The sequence below is a fragment of the Calonectris borealis genome, chromosome 14 (genome assembly GCF_964195595.1).
Source record: "Calonectris borealis chromosome 14, bCalBor7.hap1.2, whole genome shotgun sequence".
Taxonomy (NCBI): Eukaryota; Metazoa; Chordata; class Aves; order Procellariiformes; family Procellariidae; genus Calonectris; species Calonectris borealis.
In genome coordinates, this window is record NC_134325.1 from 19261916 (window position 1) to 19283572 (window position 21657).

The 21657-nt window shown below is 44.7% G+C and overlaps 1 protein-coding gene and 1 long non-coding RNA gene across 7 annotated transcripts; both read right to left on the reverse strand.

Moving 5' to 3' along the window:
- Positions 1-2140: 2140 nt before the first annotated feature.
- LOC142088265 (uncharacterized) lies at positions 2141-6158 on the reverse strand. Its single transcript, XR_012675813.1, has 3 exons — positions 5703-6158; positions 4685-4781; positions 2141-2240 (listed from the first exon to the last, which is right to left on the reverse strand). It is a non-coding gene; the product is annotated as an uncharacterized LOC142088265 (long non-coding RNA).
- Positions 6159-7648: 1490 nt separating this feature from the next.
- LOC142088255 (acyl-CoA (8-3)-desaturase-like) lies at positions 7649-21269 on the reverse strand. Of its 6 annotated transcripts, none has more exons than XM_075163417.1 (13): positions 20358-21269; positions 19723-19902; positions 16496-16606; positions 16006-16203; positions 15122-15223; positions 14832-14960; positions 13222-13282; positions 13021-13097; positions 11796-11893; positions 11362-11458; positions 10692-10771; positions 10152-10277; positions 7649-9386 (listed from the first exon to the last, which is right to left on the reverse strand). In XM_075163417.1, exons 1-13 carry the CDS (start codon positions 20412-20414, stop codon positions 9335-9337), a joined length of 1368 nt encoding a protein of 455 aa, XP_075019518.1. In that variant the 5' UTR covers positions 20415-21269; the 3' UTR covers positions 7649-9334. The 6 variants fall into 6 exon arrangements, with proteins under 6 accessions (XP_075019518.1, XP_075019521.1, XP_075019520.1 ...); XM_075163420.1 differs by lacking the exons at positions 19723-19902; positions 20358-21269 and adding exons at positions 17209-17298; positions 19288-19605; XM_075163419.1 differs by lacking the exons at positions 19723-19902; positions 20358-21269 and adding an exon at positions 19288-19599 and having other exon boundaries at positions 7649-9116; positions 9235-9386.
- Between the last annotated feature and the right edge of the window lie 388 nt (positions 21270-21657).

Here is a 21657-nt window from a genome sequence, read left to right on the forward strand (position 1 = left end):
TGTGGGCACATATATATTCCTACCTGCCAGTTCTTTTATCTCTGGTGGCAGATCATAACTTTTAACCACAAACCACTCTACCACTTCAGACAAAAATGGAACGAGTTCTGGACCCATTTCTAGATATTCCGTGGTACATGGCAAATTGCAAGGGCAGAGTTCTAGCATGTTCAGGACCCAGGGACCCTGCCCTGCAGCAATAGGAACTCCTTGGTATTTTTCTCTGGCATTTGTTTTGCTTTGATTTGTTTTGGTAAGAACTATCATTGTCTAATGAGGGCAACCAGCATGCAGAAGTGCTTTCAGATGCAGGTGAGCAGTGTATTTATATGCCTAAGAGGGCTGATATATAGCTCAGCACAGGTCAAGAGTTGCCTGCAAGAAGACTCCAGCTGGAGTTTGGTTCCAAGAACAAGAACATATGCCCACCTTTGGTAAAAGTACAAGAATATTGAAGAGAAGGAATTGCCAATACAGAGTACTTTCATCTGATCCCTGCATGGCCTCACAGGTCTTCAGCATCAAGCTAGTCTTGGTAGTGGCCCATTTCAAGGGCCAAAGGATGCTCCAGGTCCGTACATGAATATCTGGTTGACAAAGGAAAATGGTCAAGCAGCAGAAAACTGTTCAAGCACCAAGCAAATACCTACAATCCTTATAAGCAACCTTGTAACTCTCCAGTTGGAGTTAATACATGGAAGTTACCTCCCATTCCTGTCCTATTTCTAGAGTTCTTTGTGTTTGTTCCTGAGTTCTTGTTGACTATAGCTTTTCTCTATTGAGACAGTTTTGAGGGGATGCCAAATTGATTAGAGTTCTGGAAATGTCTCCAACAGCTATGGTGAAATTCTCTTTAAATTTTGAAAACCATATGGCATCCTACCTCTGTGTGACACTTCCTCCCAGAATGAATATCAGGTGCTTTCGTATTTGGGCAATGACATGTATTATTGGGCAGACATCATCTAGGCAATCTCGTGACCATGCTTCAGACCATCAGGTCCTCCCTTTTGCAGTCGCAGGGTCTGTCCAATGTCAATCTATTTCCACTTTCTTCCATCCAGGATTCCCATGAAGTGTGCAGTCTCCTGGGATAGCAGGCCACATTCAGTAAACGTAATTGCACAGACCTCTTCATCCCTGGAGAAACTAAGGCTTCATTGCAACCCTAAAATTTAAGGCAGCATAGAGTAAGTGTATGGATTTTTAGATTCATATGTGGGACATGTAGGTCTGTCTTATGACAAGAAGTTCAGCCACTATCCATTTTAACCAAGAAGGCATCACGCTAAATCCCATTTTAACTCTGAGACTAGAACATCCATCTGTCAGGTAGTCAAACTTCCCAAGTACGGTTAATTCTACAGCAAATGGTCTGAGCCAGCACGAGTCTTATTCATGCTTCAAAAGCATGAGTAAGAATTTTACCCCCTAAGACAGCCTTTGAGGACTGAGGCATTGCCAAGGCAATCCTGCTTTCCTCCCATATTACAAGAAGTCCCAACTCCTTCTATTCCTGGGCCAGGCACCATCATGGTTCTCTCTGACAAGTTCTTCATTGACAGGTACAACAGGCTGGAGTATACCATGGCTTCAGTTCCTCCAGTACAAAAATCTTGAACTAAGACAGAAGAGAATCCTGATGAGTCCTATTGCTCTGGTAAGACTTTGGCAATTTTGCAAATTCTCTCTTAATTTTCAGAAAAAAATTTCCACGTGTTCTGCCTCTAGTCTTGCATCTGATGACACAAAGTTTAGGAATGTATCCTAGTCTATCCCTGCCTTGACATGTTCTGCCTCACAGCAGTTATGGGTGGTGACTATCTTTGTAAAAGTGATGATGTTGTTCTCTCAGAAGAAAAGTTTTCTTCAAGAATTAAAAGTTGTCTAGAAGACATAGACCATAACATGAACCAGCTACTCAGAATGTCTCCTCTGGAATCTGAATCAGACTCCAGCAGGCCTTTTCCCCTTATTTATTCCTCTAATTCTGTAACTTTGGAATATTTGCTCAAGACAGAAGTATTTGTAGCTTTCTAGTTTCAAATGAAGTCACATGTTTCTGATCTTCCTCTTGGATGAGGGGAGAAGAGGGAATAAAATAAAGAGAACTTCAAAATGACCAAGACATAACCTGAGCTCGTTGGCAGCATCTTCATTCACCTTTTCTTTTACTTGGGCAACATCCAGCATTTATTACTTCATCGTGTTCCTTTTTCATAACTGATTGCAAGATGATCCTGGAAAGGAATTCAGACTCACTTGTTAGGACATTTGCATCTTTTCTTGCCAGAAGAAGTTATCATTCTATCTGGCTATGTATCTAAATGATTGTTTTAGAAGCACTCGTGTTCATCCCAAAAGGTCTATTATGCAGGAGGTGACATAATTATGATAATACTGCCCACAGGACTGCCCTGATCTCTTTCTGAGTCAAAGCAAATGACAGCTATAGTTTATAAGGAATCGTCTTCTAGAAAATTAAGTTATTCTTGAATTTTGGAATTTCCCTTAGTGGACAATCTATCACTGCTCCTGCTACAGTGAACATTGGGCTGATTAACCTTGGTACTAAGAATTTGCACCTTCTGTATAGCTTGAACTGGTATGGATTCACATGTCAGCTACTCAGAGAATTGTAGCTATTCAGCTACAATTATCTCAGAGATAATTAGGAAGGGCCAGAAAAGCAATATGGATTCAATGTCTCAGCAGTGGCTGGTTCTCCTTGAATTGAGTTTAAGATACCCATTGGAATGGGTTTGTTCTTATTATTCTCTCTTTTAGGAGAAACAGAACTTTGTCTTTCAGTAATGAGCCATGCAAACGGTTCCGCATGGGAACACCCCAAGTAGGCAGGGTCGCTTCGTTTACCTCCGTGGGCTTTTTACCAGAGCCTGTGTCTGTCACTGAGGGCAAAACCTTGCTCCCTTTTCTGTGGCTTGAGCCAGTGTGAGGAAAGCAGCAGGTGATAAAATGAAACAAGGGAGGTCCTGACAGAGGTTTTCTCTACAAAGATAATTAAGCTTTGGAAGGCGCTGCCCAGAAAGCCCGCTTTCTGCCCCTGCGGGTTTTCAGGACTCAGCTGAACAAAGCCCTAAGCAACCTTGCCCGAATTCAGTATTTACACTGTTTTGAGCATGAGGTCATATGAGACCCTGATATGATATATGATATATAAATATATGATGAGCCTTTTAACCTGAACGATCCTAGGATTCAGAGGTCCTGAGGCCCTGTTGTCTGCCCAGAAAGACACTGCCTTTGGCATCCATGCAGGACATATTTGGTCCAGAGATCACCTTCAGTAGCTGTAGGAATTAGCAAACCTCTTATACACCAAGAAACATGTATCAGTGAAAACAATCTTCTTCCCAGAGAACTGAGTTCTGACACTAATGGTCACCTAAACTTAGCAGTTTAATACCAAGTGAGGCACCTAATCTGAACTACTTGTGTCTGTTCTTCCTATAGAGCCTGGACAAGTTACAAATCTACTTAAAACCAACTAAAGCCGTGTGAAGCACTTCTCTTTCTATTTTTAATGGGCCAAACATTCAACCTCCTGTTTATGCATTAACAGCAATAAGCTATCATTCAAGACACGGTGAGCATGGTTCAGAGGATGCAGAGAGACGTACTTTCTTGGGGTGGATGGCTCAGTGAAGAAATCTACTTGTAAACAAGCAAGGAAACTTAATTTGTTCTAGAAAACGGAATTCCTGTGCACTCTTTGTAAGCATGCAGGACTGCCCCTCCAAAAAAAAAACCAAACCAACATATATACACATATATAATAAAAATCATCAAGCTGGCAAGAGTCCAAATGATTAGCTGCAAAAATCAAAAAGCCAAGCTAGTTCTTGTGACCAAAGACAAGGTAGACTACTACGGATCAGTCAGGCCTTTGGAAACGGCCTAACAGCTTCCTCTATATTAGTGATTCCACTTCACCTTTCTTTGCCTCTGGGGATCAAATGTTGTTTTGCATTCAACATGCGAGACATTTTCCAGTTTTCCCATCTCAACAAGACCTGAAAGACTTTGTTGCTGGCTGGCAAGCATCATGTATTAGTTACCATTGTATTGCAGAACCTGTAAAACAAAGCCTCCAGCAACCAAAATGGAAGGGCAATTTTCACCGTGACTGAGTATGTCTCCACAGTGTTCCTAGAACATCTACTGGAGGTGTCAGACACACGTAAACTTGAAGTTCTAAAGACTCTTTTGTCCTTAGACAAGCATTCCAGTGATTAAAATTGCACTGTTAGATGATATTTTATTTACTGTGGTATATTTATAAGCTAATTTTCCTGAAAAAAAAAAGCATTGTGTCATTTGATCTTTCAACTCTACAAAACTGCTACTTCTCACAGAAACAAACTATTTTGCCTAAAGCACACCGTCATAATCAGCCTTTCATATAAGCACTCCGGTGCATTATTTTTTATTGCTCTTTCAAAACTTTCTTTGTAGAAATTCCTCACCATTTTCTGAACACTTAATATTAGTCTCTGTGGCAGATGTAAATTGCACAGAAACCACATTCATGCCAATGAACTGTCTTCCAGTGTAACACAATCCTCTTTCTTTCCCCACCCATGAGTAGTGTTGCATTAATACATTAGTCTTCTACACCCAACCTGTTAAGAAATCTCTTTATATTCCTTATAAAAGAACCTACCTTGGGAAGCAACGCATCATCCTGTTTCCATGCGGCTCAGCTGCATCCATTATCTATGCTGTATGGACCTACCATCATCTTCATTTCTCCTTCCTTTCTAAAGATGGAGAAATTTCCATTAACACCACAGTTCACCTCTTCAGGAATTCAGGATAATGGAAGCAAACACACACATGGGTTGGGCAAGGATTGCAAATCCAGATCACTAAAAAGTCAAAACAAGTGGGTGTTGGGAAGGGGAAGGCTACAGCATTTTCCTCTTCCAGTTGCCCTATCACCCTTAACTGTTTTAACATCACCTTAACGTTTTTGTAATTCCAGCCACTCCATTGCTGAAAATGTTCCTCCCCAACTTGAAAAAAGTAATTTATTCTGGCTGGAGCCACCTCTTTGTCCAATGATACTCTACTTAACTAGATAATCTTCAAAGCCTCATGAACCTCAGACTGCAGTTTTTAAGACCCCATGCAAATGCCCGACGAATTTGCTCTCCTTTGAATGTCTTTGGGGACTATATCCTCTCCCAACATCCAAATCCCAGGGAGAGGCTTAAGACTAACAGGCTTCACCTCGGGTGTAAATGCTCTGTCTTCATCCCCACAGTGATGAAGGGCAGGCTTTGCTACAGCGCCGGGTTTTTTTTAACCATTATCCTATACATTAAATCTCTCCTTACACCATGTAATTCGAATACTTCATTGCCTAACCTGCCACAACTGTGGCAGAAAAAGAGCATGTAATGCAAGACACACAACTTCAAAACGACCATCTTAGTGGTCACTTGGCTTTGAGCAATTACCAACAGCAGAAGATTAATGAGTCTCCCCTACCCCATGATCTGATCCACCGCAGAGCTCTTCAGAGAGAATAAATTTTTATGTTTATTAAACCTGTACTAGATATTTAGCATACCTTTCATTTTCTAACGTCTAGGCTGAACTAAAATAAAGACCCAAAAGCAAAAGGCCCAACAAGCTATTCCTGCTTACAGGCACAGGTTATTTTAACAGAGTCTTACCTATTACAGAGGGTGAGATGGGGATATAACGCTTTGGTTAGTGAGTTTTAGGAGTTCCTTTCTCACATCAGCCAGAAGTTGCTTTGAGCTGTGCATTAATTTCATATTTACTTCCTTTAAGTGAAGAGAAAAGTAGAATAAAAGCAAACACTCATGCTTCAGTTCCCAGGGAGGCTGGGATGTCCTCCTTCCCTTCTGATGCCTGCCTGCCACCCTGTGGCTATTCCACAATGTTCAGGTTCCATGTTTTAAGGCTGAACTGTGAAGCCAAAGGGTTTCCACTGATGGCAAATCCGGGACCGGTGTTGTTCCAAAAAGGTGTATCTCAATGCACGTTCCGAGAACCTGAAAGGGGTTTTGGACTTGCATTTGAGTATTGTTGTAAAATTCCAGTATTAGAAGCCTCAGGGTGACCTGCCGCTGTGGACTATAAACAACCCAGAGGAATGACAGAAACTGAAGAAGTTGTCATACAGCTCGTTTCTCCTCTTGAGCTGTCTTACGCCTGGAGAATTTCCAGCAAATTCAGCATAAGCAGATCTGCTTACCTTGATTCAGGTCCCCTTTCGGTCTTACCCTTTAGGACTGTGAATCAGTTCATACCAGTTATTTTTCCTGGTTAGTCAGGCAATGGGTGTATTGGACTGTGGAGGTCTCCTCTTTATTGTGGCAGAGAAAACACAAGAGTCTCCAAAGTCTTAGGCACTGAAGTGGAACTTAGACACATTCTTCTCTTCAAAACTGTTAACTCCTAGATCATCCCAGCCCAGGGGGTAGCTCAAATGTATTTGGATTTGCAAAATTAAACATACAGATAATTAATGTTCTGACTCTGGGTATTTAAAAAAACCCCACTTGCTGGGCAACACCAAGTACTTCAACATTGCTGAACGCTTGCGGCCCACTTGACCTACAAACGGCGTTTCTTCTACTTACCTCATTTGCCACAATCCGTCTGGTGAGTACTTTCAAAGCTTCATGGACTGAGCTGAAGTCTAGCTGTCTTTCTCCAAAGCATGCTGGAAGCACTTTTGTAGTATCTTCATGACTAGAGCACTAGTGTCCAGCAACCAGACTTCTCTGGTTGTGCCCTTTTTTATCAGAGATGATTGAAAACCTGCCCTGGCAAAAAAGGAAGAGTACCTTTCTTGCCTGTTGAAACCACTCTACTTGCATATCCGAATTAAAGGTTCACCAGGCCACAGAAAGAGCAGAGGAGTGAACTTTATTCTGAAACCTGGCAATTATGGCCAAAACGCAAAATGGAAGCATTCTTGCTACCAGGAGAGTCTGTGTGGTTTTATCCACTGGACAAAATTCAGAGTTGTGAAACTTGAGTTAGGGAGATGGAAAGTCTCTACAGGATTTTTGAAGACTTCCTTGTCTCCAATGTTTTCCCTTGCCTAGCTTAGGCAGCTCCCCACTTGTCCAGCTTTCTCTGTACATATGAAGAGCCCAGCCTGGGGGATTGGAGCTCCTTATGGAGCCAAGATGTTAAACAGTTCTCCTGACCAGCATAACAAGACTTCTGGCCCTTTGTGGCTTAGGGTCAACACTCCAAGGTCAGAGGGAACTTTTGGCAGTGCCACTGAAGTTTCATCTCAGACCCGATTGCCTGTTGGATTTAAGTCCTTACAGCACAGCCCTTCATTTCATCAAACATGCGTACCTTCCTACACATGAAGTAATGCAACTACCAGAATCAGGGCTAGATCTTTTTTCTTCCTTTTCTCCTCATTCTGGAGGAAGAACGGGTGTATGGTTTTGTTTTGGTAGGATTAATTTTGGTTAACTGTTTATACTTCACACAAGCTGATTCCCTTCCTCCGAAATACAAGTGCTGAGGTTTATGACAGTTCTCCCTCTGCAGCTGTGGACAGGCACTTGTTCCAAGTTTTAGAGAGTGCAGACTCTTGCGCAGACATATTTTACTCTGATGACAGCAATAATTGGTAAGATAAGGAATTTTATTATTAGACTTTCCTCCATCAACAGTTCTAATAATAAGAGGGAAAGAAACAGAGCAGGAAAAAAACAAGGTAAAAGAGTAACTAAGGCCCATTTTCTTTATGGTCTTTATCAACAGGTATCAATGATTTAATGATTATTTTACTATTTCCATTACAACTTTATTCTGTGCTTAACAACACTCTTGGCCTGGGAAGATGCATTTCTTCCATTCCCTCACAAGCCATCCCCTTTTTGGATGTTGATCAGAAAAAGCCCCGTATCTTCCTCAAAATCAACCCATCCCTTCTGGAGACTAAGCCACCTATCACTGAGGTAACAGGGTGATGGGGCCACCTTCATTAGTGCTTATGCCAGGTGCTATATCCTGGTTTGGCACCTGTAACGTTGGTGTAGTAAAGGAAAAGACACCAGGAATTGCAGTAAGGCTAATTCACATTCCAGTAGATCACACAGTACGTGCCCTCTTGGGGTGTGTTTTGAAGGCACAGCAAGAGAAAGACCAGCAATGTATTGGCCGATGTGCCTATGGCTGTGCAGCCCGCTGACTTCTGCCAATTGAAAAGTTAAACGCATTTAAACAGTACCCCGACCCCTAATACTTTTACAACTTCATTAAATTTGTCTGCAGCTCAGACAGGAACACCTCCTGCTCCATGGGCCAGAAGTCAAGAGTTCTCTCCGCTTAACAAACCACTCATCAGTTCAGAGGTTCAAAAAAGAGTGAAGCTTCAGGTGACCACAGACTGATCACCCTTTAGCTTCCTTAGTCACCCTTGCAGGGATCCCGAGTATGGACGTGCCATATTTCTGTCCCTTCTGACCTTCAGTAACGGTTCAGTAACATTCAGAACATGGCACTGTGGAAACCACTTGCAGAGACTCCATGGGAGGTTACAAATGGGCAAATAACCCAGAGGCCTTCACCAGAGACGAGACGGGGAGAGCAGCATTCCCACAGAATATGGCATGCCAAGCTCTCAAATCTACATGCCTGGGGAATAACCTCCACTCTCCTCTTCCTCTACCTCAATTAGGACTCTAATTAGATCTTTTTCCTCATTATTATTCCTACAGAACTGCCGCCTGCACCTTTTCCGCCTCACCCACATACATACAAAACGGTTTGGGCTCTCCCCACTGCCCTTTGGTTTGGGCACTTCTATTGCCATTGTTAATTACATATAAGTATTTGAAAATACTGTACCTACATAATTCCTTATTGCTTCCACATTTCACTAACTCCCGCGTTCTTTGATTTCGTGCTGTCTCAACTTTCTCACTACATTCACAATGAGGGCCACCTCACAAAAGCCTATGTTAGGTAAGGGACCTCCCTCCTATATACTCAGCAAATGAAGTATCAGCAGGCAGAAAGGAATCCGTAGCCAGTCCCAAAGCTGCCTCCAGCTTGGTGGAACACAACCTCCTCTACTCAGCTTTTCCCTGTAACTCAGCACCAGAGAAGAGGAATGAAAGAAGCACAAGAATTAAGAACACATCTTTTAAAAAAACTCATATTAATCACATTCATCAATGGAACTAAGCTGCGCCACCTCCCCACCTCCGGCTTAGCCAGCTCTCTCCTCTGCGCAGTATCTTCATGGTGACCACCACAGGAGGCAACAAGGGTGGGGAATTCCTCTGTAAGGATCCACTGCTGCTTATTTATGTAGATAGGCATCAAGCCAGAGCTCCCCCGAATCTTTCAAAGAGCTGCCAAGAGAGAACCACATTTCCTTAGAAACAGGGTAATGAAATACAGCGTCCAGGGAACAGACCCTTGGGGGAAGAATTCCCATCTACAGATTACGCAAAGGAGATCACAGAATGGTTTGGGTTGGACAGGACCTTTAAAAATCATCTAGTCCAACCCTCCTGCCATGAGCAGGGACATCTTCAACTAGATCAGGTTGCTCAGAGATCTTCAGAGGCAAGGCAATGTACACTACAGCTCCTCAGAAAGATGAAGAACCACCAAACCACTGGGGCTACATCAGACAAGGACTGGAAGGCTAAAGCAAACAACTCCATTAGAATGAAAACAAAAGGAGCAAGCGTGGCAGAAGAGAGCCACATGACTTTTCAATGGAGTAAGAAATATCTGGGGGGCAAGGAGGGGAAGAAAGGAAGAAAAAAAAAAAGAAAGAATGCATGACAGTTCAAACTCATCTTTATGAAAACACCTCTTTTCCTGGAGCATGCTTGGAGACAGAGGCACCAGACCTGGCATCCTACTGACCTGTGACCCTTCAGGGGAAGAAAAGGAGCTCTCCATTAGGTTGATCCTACTGATACCTTCTGTCTGCTGCTACTGAAACCAGCGCCACGGCTGAGGTTTTCCCATCGCTTTCATAGCCATCTATACTATCTACAGCTATTCACAGAACTTCTGTGATCCAAGCTGGCTGCCCCTTCCCATGTCCCTGGCTTGTTCACTCCGTAATACTGGAAAACCTTTCATTTAGGGTTGATACGTACTGCACTATGTCCACAAAGGCGGTGAGCAATGGCTTGCACTGGTACTCAATACCATGTTTGGCACACAGGGACTTCACCAAAGGGGCCACCTTCCAGTAGTTGTGTCGAGGCATTGTAGGAAAAAGGCTGTGGAAGAAGAATATGGTGATTCAATGGCACCCATCATCACCCCACAGAATTCCTGCCCCTCTTCTGTGCCTAAGTCTCGGAGTGCCTCAACCTCCCCTTGCGCCCGTAGCCGTTAGTGCTCCGTAGTGGTCCCCGTCATGTCACTTCAGTCAGGATCTGTACTAGCCAGGATGCTGGTAATTCTCACTCCTGTGCCATGCTACTCATATCTGAAGTGGTGTCGGTGCTCATCGGTGCTCCAAAAAGTTTCTTGGAGTTCCCATTCCACCCCCGTATAAAGAGCACAAAATTTACCCACTTTTGTTCTTATATTAGCTGACAGAGGGACAGGGACCTTGTAGGCTCTTCAGACGTAGTGTAACTAGCACTCCTTGAAATTCCCTCACATCCCCAACCCGTGCTTTGACTCACTGGTGCTCGATTTGGAAGTTCAGATGTCCACTAAACCAGTCATTGAATAAGGACTGATGAACATTACAGGTTGCCTGGAGCTGAGAGAAGAAACAGTAACATGGAAGCGTTGTTTTAGGAATGCCCCTTCTCTTACATGTGCCAAACACAACAGTAAGCAGTACAAGTTCCTTATCACCACATGCTTTCTGGCTGAATACAGCAACCCCAAGAGCTATCTCCAGTCAACACGAGATGGCCATGCTGTGATATACGATTGTTAGGGACATAATTTAGGAGAACAGACTTGACTTCCCCAGTGAGACAAGCCATAACAACCATGACTTTCACCTCCCTCACTTAAAAAACTGTGTAATGCCTTCAGCACTAAAATAAGACAGAGCACACAAGAGATCTGCATCCTTCATGCACAGAAAGCTCTCTATCTGAAGAGCATTGTAGCATCTTTAATTATTTTCCTTGAGGCAACTGTGCTCAGCATCTGAAGCCTCCATCCCACTTCTGCACCTTCTTTCTTTGCACTGATCACTCACTCGACGCAGTGAGGACAAGCTGCTCACGTCTTCCTCCCTCAGTTCCCATCACTTCTGTGATCAGAAGTGGGCATTACGTACCCAGAACTGTAACTTCTCACCTTCAAAGTCCCAGGTCTCTGGAAAGAAGGTCTTACCTGGGTAGAGAACCAGTCCACATTCTTATCATAATCGATGTGCATTGGGATGTGATTCATTTGTGTAATCCAGACAAACCAGTTACTCTCTATAAACCTGTGCACACAAACACACACAAAACCATTACTGATCTCACACCCATGCTGTAACAAGCCAGTACAAAACACTTGTACAGATACAAGCTAGTTGTTACTTAACAGAATGAACACCAGGAATCCCAAACATCTGATCACCAGATCAGACCTACACACACCTTCTACCTTCTAAAGACACATGCCTGACAGACGACAATCTCCGTCCTGCTGAAAGGCATAAGGAGACAGAAGAATAGGGAGCCGATGAGAAGGATAACCGGGAGGCTGAAGAAAAGCTGACACGACGGCTCGATATAAACCGGGTAAAGAAAATAGAGGAATTGTAAGTTGAATGATACCTGACTAACAGATGAAGCCCCAGGATACCCTTCACTCCCAGTACGGGCAAGTAGGTGAGAAAGAATCGGATGTAGAAGGTCAGCATCCAGGCCAGGTCCTGTAGTATAGGGAACAGATAAAACTTTATTAGAGGAAGAACCCTGGCTTCTGAATTTACCATCCACTCTATGTGGCACTCCCTTTAAAACCTCCCATAATACCTTCTACTGATAGATTCTTCCTCCCCAGCCCCATCACAAAGCAATCTGACACGCAGCCACTCCCCAGCCACCCCTGTGCTCGGGAATTATCCTGCTCTTACGAGCCCAGCACAGGGCAAACTCTAGAGAGGACATGCTCTAAAGTATCACGTTTTCCCCTGGATCTAAAGAGAAAGCAAGCAGTAAGAAAACCAAAAACCTAGCCCATTAAAAGAATAAAGAGCTCTGGATTACCTCCACTTCACCCCTTTTTGTTCCTCTTCACATTTCTTGCAAACTCTTATTTCCCTCGTGTTCATTTTCTTCTGACTATCCCATCTCCCAGGCAAGAATGAAACAGCAAGATGCCTTGTCTCTAACCCCCACATCTCAGAGAAGAGCCATCTTTTTTCTGCATTTTTTCTAGTCTCTAAAAACCATTCTATTCCTCAAAGTCCTAGATTTTCCCCTTACAAACTCTCTTCCTAACAACTCTGAGAGTCTACTACACATCCCCTATTCCACTTCACACTGAACTGTGAGGATTCAATTTTAGGCTACCTGAAAGCTACTTGATTTTTAATCTATCATTTTGCAAAATGGAGGTGCACTGAATCCTCCTCCAACCCGCCCCACCCCGATTCCTGCTACTTCTCCGCTTTTTCTGTGCCCAGAGGTTTTTATTGTATTGATTTGGAAAAACAAAAGAGTGGTCAGAATGCCCACTTCTACCTTAAACTAGACTCTCATGCTACCTGAAGGACAAGTTCTGTATGAACATCAACTCTGCAGAAGAAGGAATGCTTCCAGAGACACACACACCCCGGACCGAGCCAGAACATCAGAGAACATCCTTTATCGATGAATTGAGCTTTTACAGAGGAGAAGGGCTGTGTGGAAGGTACCCTCTCTCCTCCACCAAGCATTATTTCCCAGATCGTATACCCACACCCCTTGCCACAGAGATGCTCAGAGTTCCTCCCAGTACTGAAATATATCCGTAAAACACGGAGAAGTCACCGCTGGTGAAGTGGAGCTGACTTACCACCCACTGTTTCCGCTGTACCACAAAGTAGAATATGTACCACTGGAAGTAAAGAGGCACCAGAGCCGGGGGACCGACTAGAGTGGAGAAAGAGATTGCAGAGACGTTAACTGTGCCCTTTTATCCCAGCGAGATGGACTGGAAAAGGAAGGGGTTGAGCGAATGCTGTCCATACAACTGCAAAAGGGTTGGGTTACTCACTGATGAAGAAGTACTTGTGCTGGTGGTTATAAGGCATGAATTTCTTCTTTTGTACACCAAGCTGTTAAAATAAGCAAATTACTCAGGCCGTGAAGCCAGCTAAAGACATCTGTGCATACTTTCCTACCTACGCTTTCAAAGAAATGCATACTTAGATACCTCCTAACCTTTGAAAGAGATGTCCTATCAAACCTTTGAAAGAGATGTCCTATCAAACCTTTGAAAGAGATGTCCTATCAAACCATGCCAGCATCCACCATGCCATTGGCTTCATCATCCCCTGGAACTTCAGTCTACGACTGCTATGATAAGTTTTCATCCCTGCCTTGGATGCACAAGAGGCTTCTGTCTGTGGTGCAAGGGACTCCCCAAAGTGCACTGGAAGCTCCTTCCCTACAGAGGGCACAGTTGCCTCACAACACTTAAACCAAAACCCACCGGAGGCACTGCGAACAGTTTGCTGCCAAGATAGAGTTTCAGGAAAACCAAAAACCTATGATACTATTAACAAAGATGACAGTGTGTAGAACTCCCACCTACTTGCGATTAGTCTCCAAAGCAGAGAAATCAGCATCTAGACATTAAACTGTGTCCACAGGAACAGGGGTGAAAGGATTATCCTCCCTCTGAGACTGCTAATTTTTCAGTTTTCACTGTATAAACATAACAGATCACGTCACTGACTTCCTTGAGGAACTCCGTTATATCCCTGTGCATGTACAAACCAATTCCGAATAGCAGCCCTCCCTTAATTTCGATGCAAATCAGAGCATTTAAGCCAGGTGACACTATGAATTTATATTACTATTTTTTTAAAGGATCAGCAAATGCTAAAGCCATTCAATTAATTTCAAAGTTGCACCAGAAATAAAGTGGGACTCCAGACGGGACCCGGTCTGACACCCACTGTCAGACTGAGACCACTGAAACAGCGTCTTTGATCAGTAATTGTAAAAATTCCAGATAGTCCCTGCTTGTCATCCGCTGCTTCATTTCCCAAAACACTGCAATTAGTCAAAGCTGATCTTAGTAAAGTGAGCAATTTGCAGTCTTATCTTCATATAACCGCAAGTCTCGCATCAGAGACATATGAACTTGTAATTGTGACAAATATTTCATTCTTATTTTAAAATCATAGCAAAAATAACTTCTACTGAAGTGTTAAGAATATAAAAATCTCAGAAGTATTGAAGTGTTACTCAGGAATATTAGGGACTAGTGGAAGGCAAAGTAGCACTATATAAAACAGCAGGTCAACTCGCACCATTTTCTGGATGTACTTCTCCTTTTACAGAAGCAGTTTTGGTGGGTTTTTTCAACCTTCAGAATAAATTTGGAAAATTTCAACCCATAGCAAGATTGTATTAGGGCAAAAAAACCCATAAAAAAACCAGTTGCAACATTAAGTATATGGAAGCTAGTGATGCGTCAGGATCTTTTTTCTTCTTGTTTTTCAAAGGCCATTAATGCCAAGCCGCACCTTCTCTAAATTCCTGAATTACTGAGATAGATCATTGACCAAACCAACTGGTCACTAGTCTCCAAGCTCTCTGCAGCTTTCCAGATTTGAATCCTAATGCTGTAACCTCCCAGCCTTCCCCAGGTCTCACCTCTACAGAGAGATTTCTTCCCAAAGCAAAAAATAAAGGGTGCATGTTAACGTCAGGGTCCTTTTGGAAGCAGTTGGGTTTAGCGTGGTGTTGGAAGTGGAGGTGATTCCACCAGCTGGCTGGTGCTCCCTGCGGGAAGGGATGAGAAGAGAGTGCCGTAAAGAAGTTGTATCTTCTGCCCTTAGTCCTCCTGCCCCAGTACTTCCTTGCCTTTGCTTTCTTCTTATACTGAGATTGGTTTTGACTGCAGAGCAAGGCTCTAGCAGTCCCTCTCAGCACTGAATGCCCACCTTCAGATGGCCGATCACAAACTTGTGCACCCAGTGGTTCCATCTGGACTTGCTAAAGACTGAAAGGTGTCCAAAATCATGCTGGAGCCAGCCAGCCTGCGCCTGGAAGGAAAAAAAAAACAACGGTGGTGCTGTGGAAAGAGTCAGGAGTCTCTGCATCTGAAAAGGGCTTTCTCTTCTCCCACTCCCACGCTCCTCGCAACACACCCCCGGGTAGCGAGAGCATTTCCACTACTAAAACCCAATCCAAACACTTATCTTTTTTACTATATACCAGCGCAGTCCAAACTTTGCCTAATGACTTTTAGTCCTAGATAGCTGTTTTCATAAGGAAAAAAATCACCAAAAAAAAAAGTCATGGAGCTCAGAAACAGCATTTATTCTCTTACAAAACTGCACTGAGATCGGCAACAAAGTCTCCTTTAAGGAGCAGCTTGCTGCTGCCTCCCCTCCAAGTACTTGTAATTCCAAGGGGATCAGCTGGCCACAGGAGGAATAGCCGGGGCTTTGAGAGCTGCTCTGCCCTCTCCTCTAACTCGCTGCGAGTTCCCATGGGAACGCGGTGGCTTGGCCCCGGCACAGTGCCTTGGAGTTCTGGCACAAGGGACCTCAGAAGCGTAGCACGGCTTTCATTGTATGAAGAAGGTTGGGAATAAGGAGGGCTTTGATGGACTATGGGAAGGAAAAGGTAGGACAAAGCCTGCCCTTCCAAAGCAGCATGTCGTGGCACTGTAATTTTGCCCCTGTGGTGGAACCCAGGGAGAAGCAGAAGTTTGGGAAGTCCACGAAGGTAAGATTTCTCCCGTCCTTATGGCAATGAGAACCATAGTCTCAAAGGGTTGGCTTTTGGTGTTTCTGGGGCTTCTTTTCGCCTAGCTGCTTACCTGGACAGTACCTAGAAGCACTGCAGAGAAGAGGAAAGGCACTGTGGATGCTCCAAAATACCAGATGGTGAGCCAGGCTGCAACATCCAACACCAAGATGTGACAGAGATACAGGATGAAAAAGGTGCAGTTGGGCTTGAGAAGTCCCATCTTCTCAACTGTTGCACGGAGCTCACGGAAATCTTCTACCAGCTTTTTCTGTGGGGAAACCCAAGAGTATCTGCTGGTCTGAAAATGCCTCAGGAACCCGAAGAGGAGCCCAGTTTTCCCTCTCAAGGAGCTACTGGGGCAATGGGGAAAAGCTGAGGGTCACCTGGAGACAAATCTTCACTAAAACTACTAATAATGACATGAAGTCAAGGGGAAGCTTCAGTCCGACGCAGTGATTCTAGGAGATACTATCATTTTATGTACAGGGAATTCTGGCTGCCAGCAAGAGATACTAAATAGCACAATTTCAACCCAAATATCAAGTTTTTAAGATACTTACATTCTTGCTGGGCTCAAAGCTGGGTTGATCTGGTGCCAGTTCCCCAATTAAGAGTGGGCTCATGTACTTTCTCACTAGTGCCTTGTCAAGATGAAATGCTATGAAAGGATCCTGAAATACAGATATAGAACAGGATGAGAAAAAAAGACCGTTCCGGTGGCAGCAAAAGAAATGTGTTTCATGATATCCTGGACTCAGTAGAACACAACCCAACTCATGGAGCTGGCTGAACCAGATTTTACTGCCACAAATCTTACTGCTTTCTTCACACCATAAACGATCATCTGAAGCTGAATTCTCTATAACACTTTCTATCTCGATGCTGTTAAGTGCGGGTCACCGAGAAATATGGGCTCAATCCTCTCTTACTTCTGAATCTGAAAATTTCATATCCTGTTGAACCTCAAGATATATCATCTCAACCACGTACTCCTCTCTCTCTATTTTGTCTTTAGCTTCCATCTTATTTTTCCTCAGGCCCCATATCCTGAAATGAAAGTCTGCCTAGGGAGAAGGGCAAGATGTTAGCAGAAAAACTGAATCAGCTAGCTGAACTGGGAAAAATAATGGGACAAGCAGGACACAGACAGGGGATGGCAGCTTCTGGTGACCCACACCAACCTCTCAAAAGCCCCACGTTGTTCCAAACACGCTTCCTTAGCAATCTCCAATGTCCACCCTGCCTAGAAAAGTTTTGTTTTCTTGCTACCTGCCTCCTGTTCCTCATCTGGTTCCCCTCCACATTTCTGAAGAGTCCCATGAAAAGGCCTTTTTTCTTTTCCTCCTTATCATTCAGAAGATCCCTGTTAGGGAAAACAGTTAGTTTTATCATTTAAATGTAATGTCAATCTCCATGACAACCAGGCAGCCAGGTGAAAAAATCACTAGTGATTGTTATCACTATAGATTTTATCACTATATTTAGATTACAAATCCCCTGAGCACACACAGCAGTTTGACATCTGCTTCTTACTGAAGATCTCCCATTTACCTCCTTTTGCGTATTTCTCTCCCGGTGTCCACATGAGCATATATTTTACAATCTCCCTCAGCGTAAGGATGCTTTTTCTTTCCCGAGACAATATTTGCCCACTGCGCATCAGTCTGGAAGCTTCCTGCACCATGCACTGTTCAGCACTATAATTACTAGCTGATCATTGCATGCTTTTAAAATAAATTATCCTTTTAAAAGATCTCTAGTCAAGAAAGGGGTTAAAAAAAGGCTGATGTTGCCAGCTCTGGGTCAGCCCTGTTGTACTTCAGATGTAGCATTCCCTCTGCTCAGGGGAGGGAATTGTGTGAATTATGTGCTATGTGAATAAAGGAGGGAAAGAGAAGAGGGGAATGTACATCTGTGTTTTCTCATTGGAAGAGGAAAAAAAATAGGGAGGAGTACGTGGGCAGATCAGAGGAGGGTGGTACCACACGTTTAGACCAATCCTTTCCACAGAGGCTGTAAAACCTGGCAGTGAAATCCTAACAGGAGGTCAAGGGACCGCTGATTGCACCTTCTAGAAATTAAAACACTCTATGGCATTCAGCAAACTAAAAGTGTTCTTTCTTTACTTTCCATTTTTTTTTTCTGTTTTTGAGGTGCCTGATTCCTTTCATTTCAGGACAAAACTATTAGAAAAATTGGAATTTACTTGGCTTGGGTTCCTGAGCAGTCAGCAGTTCAATTGCACCCAGCAGTGACAGAGATGATAATGCCTAAATAATGCAGCTGGCTGCAATCTGACCATCTAACTGTGTTCAGCCTTATGTGCCGGCCACTGCGACTGACCCGTTTCTGATCACACGATGCCAACGGGGCTTCGAAAATGCATGTGTGGCTCCTGACCTCATGAAATATGTGCAAATTCACGTATTATCTTCGGCTTTATATGCATATGATGAAGTGAAGGAAAGCACTAGGTCTCAAGTTCCATCCTTTCTGGTCAAAACTGGACTGAAACATAGTCCATCAAAAACAGTTCTGAGATAGCTTCAACATCCCATACCTGCCCTTGGGTCCAAATACTTATATTTGGAGAAATAAATTTTTTTTCCGTGAAAGACATAAGCAGACGAAGGAGGAAAATACACTGACAAAATTACCCCACACCCTGCTGCCAATTCGCACGTTTACTCCGCTCTGCAATAGTCATTGGCATTCAGAGATGAACGCTTTTTTTTTTTTAAATGACTGAAATACGACTTTCAGTAATATTTTGCACTAGTACCATGACTTGGAAACACGGTGCTGGGTTTTTAAAGTTAGAGGAGGCTGAATGCATTCATATACTTGCAAAATACATATATATAGTGATTGTAAAATATACTGTGCGCACACCAGTGTCGCTATTGATACCTCGGGTGTTTCTGTTCAGTTCTGGCCTGTGGCTAGACAGGTATAAAATAGGAGTATTCTTATTTACTGCATGTGTGCAAAAATTATTGGGTTTTTTCCCCAGATTTCTGGCCGGTTGCGGACGCCCTATTTGCGCACATTTTAGTTATTCCTTCAGAAACGTTACCTTGTAAAACCAGCCACCCAGGACCCAGAAATGGCTTGCGCTCGGGATGCATCCGTTATGCGCCAACACCGCGCACAAGGCCGCCGGGCACCCGCTTCTCCGCGAAGCGGCGCCTGGCTCGCCTCGACCGCCGCTCGCCCCCGCTCCGCCGCCGTGTTTCTGTCCCGAGTGCCCCTGCCTGCGGCACGGGGGGAGGCACTGCTGCCCCGGGCATCCCTCCGCCACCCCTCCCCGGGGTGCCCCGCCGGAGCCGGGGACCGACACCCCGCCGCTCACCGTGGCGTCCTGCCCGGCGTAGTGGCTGATGACCCGGGAGCCTCCCGGGTGCCTCCGGCAGAAGTGGCTGATGTCGTACACCTTCCTCTCGATCACCAGCCAGCGCTCCTGCGGCGGCGGCCCCCCCCCGGCCCGCTGCCCGATCTCCTCCCAGGTGAAGCGCCGCAGCGCCGGGCCGCACTCCTCCATGGTTGGGCTGGGCTCGGCCTCGGTTCGGCTCGGCTTCGGTTCGGCTCGGCTCCGCTCGGCTCGGCTTCGGTTCGGCTCCGCTCGGCTTCGGTTCGGCCCCACGCCGGCCGGACCCTCCCGGCCAGCCCCACTCGTGTCCCCCCCCTCCTCTTGAAAACCGGCCCGTTAACCCGCCTCCCATTGGCTCCCCGCGCCCTCAGGCCCCGCCTTCCCCCGATTCTCCCACGCCCATTGGGTCCCGCTCACCTTGCGCCCGCCCCGTGGGCGGGGAGCGCTGGTAGCGGGCCTGCAGCGCCCGGAGCCGCGGGCAGCGTAGCCGCAGGCGCGGGGTTTGGTGATGGGAGTCGCGGCAGAGGAGGGAACTTCGGGCCCCCGCATCAGGCAGCTCCCTGGCGTCTTCCCCTGTCCAGACCAATCAATTCCAGGCTGCAATTTAATTACGCACCGTTGGTGCAGACGCAGGCACAGGACGAAATTATTTTGAACATATTTGAGGGCACCCTATAGACCCCATCACCTCGGCTTGCTCAAAAAGTAGCCGGTTACAAGATGCATTCCTAAAGGTGTCAATGCTGATGCCAGAGCTATTTAAATGCCTTCACTTCCGACCAGGGAGATGGGATAAATGCACCTTTATATAGATTTTCTGATTGTATCAAGCGGGGGGGGGGGGACGGTTAATAGAGGGCAGGAAAGGTGGGCAGGCTGCAAGAGCATCAGGGAGTTCAGCATGAGCAAACGCCAGCTCCGGCGCTGAGGAGGTAAGAAAGGTGGGGAAGGGATCGACATCCCAAGTGGCCGGTCCTGGGTGACTTGCTGGTCGGAAAGGAGAGAGGTGGTCAGTGTTATATGCCAGGTGAAGACAGAGCCTGGAAAATTACCTCATGAGCCAGATATAGGATTTGGAGAAAGCAGAAAAGGCCAAGGACCCGAGCCATCAGCGGAGGAACGATGCGTAGGCTTCTGCAAGTGCAATTCACACCCAGGCTGCTGCTTTTTAGACCCCTTTTACAACCTGTTTCTCCTCACTTCTGGGCTGAGGATGCTTCATCTTCGCTGCCCTTGGTTTTGTTTCCCCTTTTCAGCAAATCTCTCCCGCTCTTCCGTCTGTCCTGCCTCTCCCTTCCAGCTGCCACGGCCTCTTCCTACGGCTGCGTTTGGCTGCTGCTGCCTGGATATGCAGCCAGAGGGAGGAAGGGTGTCACCGCAGGTATATCCCAGAATATGCCTGCTTGACAGTCGTCTGCGGATAATTCTTCATACAATAGACTACTGAATAATGATAGAAGAGCGAATGATGCTAAAATAGACAGATCTGTCTGTGCAGGACATACATATACATTACAATGTACATTAAAATGCCTGGTTCCACATTCAGCTCCCTTCTTGCTTTGCCCAGTGGCAACAGTCTTCTCTCTGAACTCTTATTACCAATTCCGAATTTCTTTGTTTTCATTCACACCTTCCAATCTGACCTAGTTACAGCAATCCCAGTTGAATGTAACCATAGAAACAAAGACCCTGCATCCCTTCTTGTTCTGAACATCACCTGATTGCTGCATCACGTCTTTCCAGCTTGGAATTCTATGCCTGCAAAACACTAGGTCGAACATCTTTTAGTTCCCTCCCTTTAGCAATGCCACAGCTAATGCATCGAGTAGGGCATCCCTGCCTCTACACAACTGCACTGTCGTCCATGAAAGAAAAGATTCTCTCCCGATCTCAGCAAAAATTAAGTTGCTTTGTATGTTGACTGCTGACCATCTGACGAACATAATCATAAAAGACATTAATAAATGTTTAGCATCTTTTAAATTTAACCATTACATTCAGAATGGTGCAGTAATTATTTCAATTTCTATTTTTTCTGATTTTCTATAGCACAAAAGAATAATCACAGATTTTTAAAGGTTGGGGGGCTTTTAATGGTCTAATGTCCTATATGATAAGGAACAAAAAATAACTTATTTACTACAGTAAGCAGCATTTGATTACAGCATGTGCTTCAGAAGAGCATGTAGCTTTGACTTGAAGATAATGCATTAATATTCTTAGCATATATTCTGCTTAACTATTAAAATTTTGAGCCTTAAAAGTTTAATTTGTCTGGTTCTGACTTAGAAAATATTTATTGGTTTTTGTTTTACAGGTCTCTCCTAGACTAAAAATCAGTTGGTTCTG